General features: G+C 50.9%; 1 protein-coding gene across 1 annotated transcript in view; it reads left to right on the top strand.

The window, feature by feature from the left end:
• Nucleotides 1–6,438: 6,438 nt before the first annotated feature.
• TSPAN15 (tetraspanin 15) overlaps nt 6,439–7,432 on the top strand; it is a gene marked incomplete at both ends in the record, with an annotated part of 45,606 nt that continues 44,612 nt past the window's right edge. The window contains one exon of the mRNA XM_084245451.1: nt 6,439–6,534. Within this exon, the coding sequence (XP_084101577.1) occupies nt 6,439–6,534 (96 nt within the window). The remainder of the gene's footprint in view (nt 6,535–7,432) is intronic.

The raw sequence follows: 7,432 nt of genomic DNA, 5'->3' as shown, positions 1-7,432 counted from the left end.
ACCAAGAAATTTATAGAACCAGACATGGCTAATCGACATGTAAAAGTACACTAGACCTCAGTAATCACCAAGGACATGCAAAGTAAAATAAGAGAACATTTTTCTTTTGAAAACACTTTTTTGGGCAATAGAGCACACATGAAGAAAAGGACTCCAAGCACACACCCACCGGCGAGCTGCTGGCCTCCGGTAGCTGAGTTTCTGTCCATTCACAAGGGGCTTGGTCACAACGATGTCTAAGATTCAGCTTTGATACACCTTGAATCACCAAGTCTTGGTTTACTGCTAAGTCCTTCTGTGACCTGGGAGAGTGTTTTAACTTGTCTCCCTTCATTTTGGGGCATACGAACACCTACCAACCTGCCTCACAGCACTGGTGAGGGGGCTCCAAGAAGTTGTGAAGGAGAAAGCCAGCCAGAGCACAGGTGTCAAGCACAGACCTGTGCTTGTCAAGAAAGGGACATGCCCTGGTGGTCTCTGAGGCCTTGCCCTGCTCCACAGCCAGAGGAGCTTGGCGAGTCCCCTTTGGGCTGGACAGATGCGTGTCAGCTGCGGGCAGATTTGACTCAGTTATAAGGACCCGCTTTGTTTCCGGTACCATACTTGATGATTCCACTCGATTACCTTGAGGATTCCCATTTAGCTCTTGAAGGGTAGCCTTTCACAGATAGCATCTGTGCCCTGAGAGGGTAAGTAACGTTTCCCCACACTTCGCTGGCATGTGTAATCCCCCTCCTTCCTATGCTCTGATTCTGGATCAAACATTTTTCACAACCCTGCACTGCATTAGAGGGCTTAGCTCACCCTCAGTAGGTCCCATTGGTCCTGGGTCTATCCCAAGAACTCCCCTGGAATGAGCTTCTTCCTGTCCCCCGTGACACCCTCCCCATGGCTGTAGACACTGGTCCTTTCCCCTGAGTCTTCCCTTCCCACTTCTCTGGCTTTTTGTCAGAGGGCACAGGCGTGAGGCCCTCTCACCCCGGCTCCTCCCCTCTGAACACCTGTGTGAGCGGGAAGGCTGGCACGGAGGGTGACCTTATCTGGGGAAGATAAGGTTGTACAGTTAAATATAGTTGAGAAAGGCTGCACGACCTCCTTTCTCCTGAGACACACAATGTCCATTCTCATGGAAAAGGCTCTGAAGTTCTGCAACATTTCCTAAACTTATCTGACAAATCATTTTTGTATCAAAAGATTTAAAATTTCATGGAACTACTGTTTTTCAGTAACCTACAATAACTATGTAAAGTTTCAACTCTAACCAGTATGGAATTATTATTTGAAGTGAGACTGTTCTTCCTGTTTGCTTTTTTTTTTAATTGACCATTTTATTTATTTTTTTAAAGATTTGTTTATTTATGCATACAAGAACTGGGGTACTGGCCAGAGGTGTGGGGGTTGAGGGGATTCACCAGAGGCACAGAGGGGAACAGAACAGGCAGCCTGAAACACACTGCTGAGGGGAGCAGCGGGCAAGACAGGAGAGGTCTGCTGCGCCATGTGGGTAGCTCCCTGGCCGGGGATTGAACTCATGGTACAGAGGCTGCGGTTAGCTTCATAGGTTGTGTCTTAACCCATTTCAAAGCCCCCCTGTTTGCTTTTTTATTTTTAAGATTTATTATTATTTATACAAGAGCTGGGGTACAGGCCAGAGTCGCGGAAGGGTGAGAGGATTCACCAGAGACAGAGCAGGGAGCAGAACAGGCAGATGGACTGAAAGCACTGCTGAGGGGAGCAGCGGGTGAGACAGGAGAGGTCTGCCTCGCCATGTGGGTTTCTCCCATGCCGGTCGGGAATCGAACCGGTGCTGTGGAGGCTGCGGACAGCTTCACAGCACCATGTTCAACCTGCTGCGCCACCGGGGAGGCCCCCTGTTTGCTTTTAAGCCATGTGGTTAACTCACTTCATTCTAGTGTCTTGGGGGCAATGCTACATTCAAGGAGAAACACCTTGTATTTTCTGCTGGATCACACAGCGCTTTAACTTCCCAGTGGAGAAAATTTCACTTCCTTTGTTGAACTTCAGTTTCTTCATTTTGAAAGTGGGATTCATCACGTGAAAATTTAGAGGTGAAAGCGCACATTTCCGTGCCTGATGCTTAGTAAATAACTGGTAGAAAACAAGTAGAGATCTTTGGAGCCTAAAATGGAATTGGAAGAAGTGACCTCAAATATGAGCCAGAAGATGACCCCAAAGGAGCCATAGAAAGCTTGAAGGACAACTGAAGCCTCCTGTGAAGATAAATATATAGAATGAAAGCACTTGGAGGAAGAACTGGAGGAAGTGGAAAAAAGGGGGCGGGAATTTGTGTTCTTTGTGTTCATGCTTTTTTTTTTTTTAATAGAGGCATGCTTTATCCATTTATTTGTTTGTTTTGTTTGCTTGTTTGTTTATACATGCACTGGGTACAGTCAGAAGCACGGGAGGGTGAGAGAATTCACCAGAGCCAGAGCAGGGAGCAGAGCAGGCAGAAGGACCGAAGTACACTGCTGAGGGGAGCAGCGGGTGGCAGGAGAGGTCTGCGCGCCATGCGGGACCCTCCTCTGGTGGCCGGGGAGCAGCCGGGGATTGAACCGGTGCCCCAGAGGCCGCGGGCAGCTTCGCAACCCAGCGCTCAACCGCTGAGCCACCGGGGAGGCCCGCTTTTTTTTTTTTTCCCCATTTTCGACTCTATGAATGTACCAGTTAACTTTTACTGTATAACAAGCCACCCCAGAATTCAGTGCTTTAAAATAACAATCACCTATTCATGATTCTCCAAGTTGACACATTTGGGCTAGGCTCAGCTAGTCATGCTGGACTCGCTTGTGGGGTGATGGGCTGGGCGACCTCAGCAACTTTTACTCACTTGTTTTGTAGTTGGTGGCTGTCAGCCAGGAGTCTTGGTTGAACTTCATGTGGTCTTTCCAGTGGCTAGCTGGGGCTTGTTCTCATGGCTGCAGCATTCCAAAGGGGGATAAGGTGGGTTAGCTGCAGGGTCTCAGAAGCTGTGCACCATTCCTCCTCTCTTGCACCATATTCTGTTGGTGAAAAGCAAGTTAGAAGGCCAGTGTAGATTCAAGAGGTGGTGAAGGAGATTCTGCCTCTTGATGGAGAAGCTGCAAGGAGGTCATGACTGTTTCAGTTCCCCCACACAGAGGTTAACTCGGGTGTATGGCCTGGGAGCCTGTTTTGTGGGTTGGAAGGAATTCCACATATGTGCTCCCATAGGCACATGTTTCTGTACCTCCTGGGGAGTCCACACTTTCCTGTGTCTCTGCTCGCTGTCTCCACTTCTTCCCTTTCTTCTCTCTCCTGATCCACTGCAACTGGGCTTTTGTCCCCATCATGCCATTGAAAATACACCTATCAAAGTCATCGGTGAGCCCCATCTTGCAAAGCCCGTGGTCAAGTGTCTCTTCTGCCCCCCACCTGTCCTCTCAGGACACAGCTGAAGCCTCTGCTTTTTTTTTTAAACATTTTCTTTTTTTTTTTTCTCATAGAACTGGGGTCTAGACTAGAGGTGCAGGGGGTGAGAGACCAGAGAAAGAGTGGGGAGCAGAACAGGTAGACTGAGTGAACTACACTGCTGAGGGGAGGAGCAGGCGAGACAGGAGAGGTCTGCTGCGCCTTGTGGGTAGCTCCCTGGCCAGGATAGAACTCCATCATGGTGATAGAGCTGAGACTTAACCCCTAGGCCACCAGGGAGGCCCAATCCTAAGGTTCTTTTCCATAAAAAGTAGTAGTTACTAAAGGTGAAATTTACTTACTTCCCCTTAAATCCTCCTGGCAGGTTGTCATGAAAGCAGATCTCAGAATAAATTCTGCTGCCCTTACAAATATCAATAAAACAAAGATTTATTTGCAAACAGCCACAAAACCGGTTCATCGTTCTGTTTTGTAAAGTCAGGGAAGCGCAGCCCTCCCTCCTGTTAGGTGTTCACCTAACTTGTGTGAAGGGCCCTTGGAGGAAGACCCTTGAGGAAGACAAGCGTGGAGACGCAGGATTCAATGAGTGATGGCTACATCAGGCAAAGAGAACCCGGCGGGACATAAGGTTTTCAAGGACTGAGCCCAGTGCAGCATATCGAAGAGATATTCTTTTACTCTGAACAAGGAGTAGGGTTCTTCTTCTTTGCTTTAGCTAATCTACATATCCTGAATTCTACCAGTTTCGTCAGAAGAGATCTCCTTTCGAATATGTTATGCTAATTAATAAGCTGCCCTAATGCATCCATTTGTGAACTTCACGGATGCCTTCATTACAGTATTCTGTGTGCTAATCAGTAAAGCTTCAGGTGCATTGAGACGTGAGCTGCAGAGGCTTGCTGAGCTCCCTATGTGTGGAGCTCTTGTGTGCACCTCTTATTAACTCCCAGGCTCAGGTTGGTAACTTGACATCAGATAGGGGAGAAGTATTTAGATGACGTAGAGCTGTATCAGGGTCCTCCTTGCTTCCTTCCCAGCAGGAAGCCAGTTATTAAACATTCACTAGCAGCCAACTGGATAGTGACTGCTGGAGTGTGGTCACTCTGATAAAATGCTGCCTGACTGCTTTGCCCTCAGGACTGCTCTAGACCAGTCATGCTCAATACTGGCTGCGCTTTAGAAAGTACTTGGGTCCTCTAAAATAATACTGATTCCCAGGTTCCTGTTGGTGGAGATTCTGGCTTAACTGAGTCAGGGGCTACCATATGAGAACACTTAAAGCTAGGTGGTTCTAATCTGCAGCCAGGGTCACATTCACACCTGTATGTCACACTGTGCCATATAGTCAAACAGTTTTCCAAAAAGTTAATGGCAAAACGAGGATAGCATCAGGCCTGCTGACCCCCAGCCTAGAGCTCCTGGAACAAGTGGGGGTGGGGCGGGGGAATTGAAAATAGGTTGCTATTTATTTCTTGAGGTCTCAGGGTTTGCAGATGTGACTAAGGGACAGTCCTCAATGCTTGGGTCAAGTTGAAGTGGGGAGGGCCAATTAAGGCGCTCAGAAGCCTGCCCCAGGTTATGCCTGCCCACAGGGTCCAGACAGAACCTGACTCAGGGTGTCTCCCCCTAGTGCAGCAGGGCATCTTACAGGGACTCAAGGAGAGGTGAAAGGCACTGCTTGGGTGTCACTAGGGAAGACCGGAAAGAGGAGAGAATGCCTTGCTAGCTAGATAGTCCAGAAAAAGTGTCAACTAGAAAGAGAAGTAAATGGGAAAGGAGACTAGGGGCTAACCTCCAGAGACAGACAGACCAGCACCTCAGAGGGCAAATTGCTGAGCTAGCGCTGGGGGTGTGCCTGGGGACAGAGATCAGTACCTCAGAGTGGATGGAAAGCTAGTTCTGCAAGGCTGGTGAGGGATGCTAATTCCCCAAATAGGGGCCTGTCTCCTCAAAGACAGAAAGGACAACTTTAACCCTGTGGTAAGAGGTCTTGCAGCTCTAGGCTATTCTTGCAGCTGTCCCTGATTACAACTTTCTGCCCCAAATAAACACCCCTACAGGCCTTGTTCCATCTGTGCCAGGAAACTGGCTTCCCCTTTACCCCCCAGGGCAGTACACTGCTTCCCTTCCCTCCCCCAACCTTTCTTCCCTCTGGAAACCTGGCAGTCCAGGGCAGGGCACAGGACAGGGTGTCATTCTCGCAATCACCACCAGGGACCCCACCTAGCCCTGACTTAAAACACCAATTGCCTGGCTCCCTTGCCTGGGAGGCAAGAAGACAAACACGAATCAAGATGGAGACATTTAGCGCGGGAGAGAGACTGACCGCCACTTCTGGTCCCAGGAGGAGGAAGGGCGCTGTCAGACCTGCGCTGAGTGTGTGCAAGGGAGGGAGCCACAGACCTGGCCTGAGGACGGGCATGGGGGGAGGGCTTTCCAGGGGGAGAGGCCCCGGGGTTCAGGGTTCTGATTTCACTCGTCACAGAGAAGGGGCTTCTCGGAGTCCGGCTGGTGAAGTTCTCCTATAGAGATCTGCAACAAAAGGAAACTGGACCCCAGTTCCATGGAGGCCCTGTAGGCGCATGGGGTTCAGAGCACCTACAGTGAAGCAATACCCCGCCCCTTCAGGCTGAGCAACTCCATTTCCTTATTCCACGCACCTATTGCAAACTCATTTGCACACTTTTAATACCTTAGAGGTTAATTCCTGCCCCTTTGCCACAGTCTTCTCTCCTGATGAAAGCCGAAAGCCCGCATCCCTACGGATCCGCGTTGGGCACCCTGGCGCGCTCTGGGCGGCCAGCACCCGGGTTTCAGAGGCTCTGGCGACCTCCCTTGCCCCTTCCCCTTCCATCGCCCCGCGGGTCCCCCCTGGGCTGAGCCTCGCCCCGGCCCGCACCCTCTCAGATACTGCGCGCCGATTGGCTTCTATGGCCGCTGGGCGGTGCTTAAGGTTGCTGGCCCGGGGCTGTGGCCACGCGGCCGCAGGCACCAGGCGGGCGCCCCGGAGCCCCGCGCGGGGAGTGCGGGATGCCCCGCGGGGACTCAGAGCAGGTGCGCTACTGCGCGCGCTTCTCCTACCTCTGGCTCAAGTTCTCGCTCGTTATTTACTCTACAATATTTTGGGTGAGTGATCCCCATAGGGCTCGGTTTGAGATTTTCGGGGCGCTTGCGGTGGTGGGGGTCACAACCCCAGGCGGTCACAACCCCGCCTGCCCTGCCGGGTATTACCGAGTGTGGCCCCCCCTCAGCCTGTGGGAAAGTAGTCGACTTTGTGGTCTGGGCTGGGAGCCCAGGATCCTCAGTCCTGGCCCCACTGTTTACTGTTTACTTACCGATACCCCTGAGCAAGATGCTTCCCCCACTGCGCCTAGGCTTCCTCGTTGGTCAAAAGAGAATGTTCACGGCTTGTCTGTGGCTTGGTTGGGAGAATTCCACGTTGGGAAAGGTCGTTGGCTCCTCCTTGATGCTCAGTAACAATTTTCATAGCCACTGGATTTTAGCTCCTTTTGTGTCTTATTGGGATAGTACTGGCTGGAGTGAACCAGGCTTGAAATCGTGCTCCTATTGTTATAGGGCAGCCCCGATACAAAACGGGGTGCCTGACTGTGGGTCCTCACCCACGCGCTTAAAAGGACTTATCAATGCTCTACTGCAGGCACACGCGAAAGGTTAATAAAAGGTTTATTTACAAGGGAAGGGGAAATGAGGAAATGTACAGCTCAGGGAGAAAAATGGGAGACAAAGTTTTAAATGCATCCTACCCCATCCGCCCATCTGGAATCCCAAAGGGCACTCTGAGAGCTGGCCGCGAGCCAGGAGCCCTGAAGCCAGGAGGCGAGCGACAGAGCGGGAGACCCCAAGGCCCACGTGTTTGGTTTTTATACCCAACCTGGCTGCTTAACTCCACCCTCAGGTCCCAGCCACCTTTCCTTTGGTGGTGACGGGATTTGTCTTTCCCAATGTCTTGATGACTTTGGTCTTGATACCGGAATTGTCAGGCCTAGTCTCCCAGCCAGGAACA

This window comes from Talpa europaea (assembly GCF_964194135.1).
Source record: "Talpa europaea genome assembly, chromosome: 10".
Classification (NCBI taxonomy): Eukaryota; Metazoa; Chordata; class Mammalia; order Eulipotyphla; family Talpidae; genus Talpa; species Talpa europaea.
This window is presented reverse-complemented; position numbering and strand designations above follow the sequence as displayed.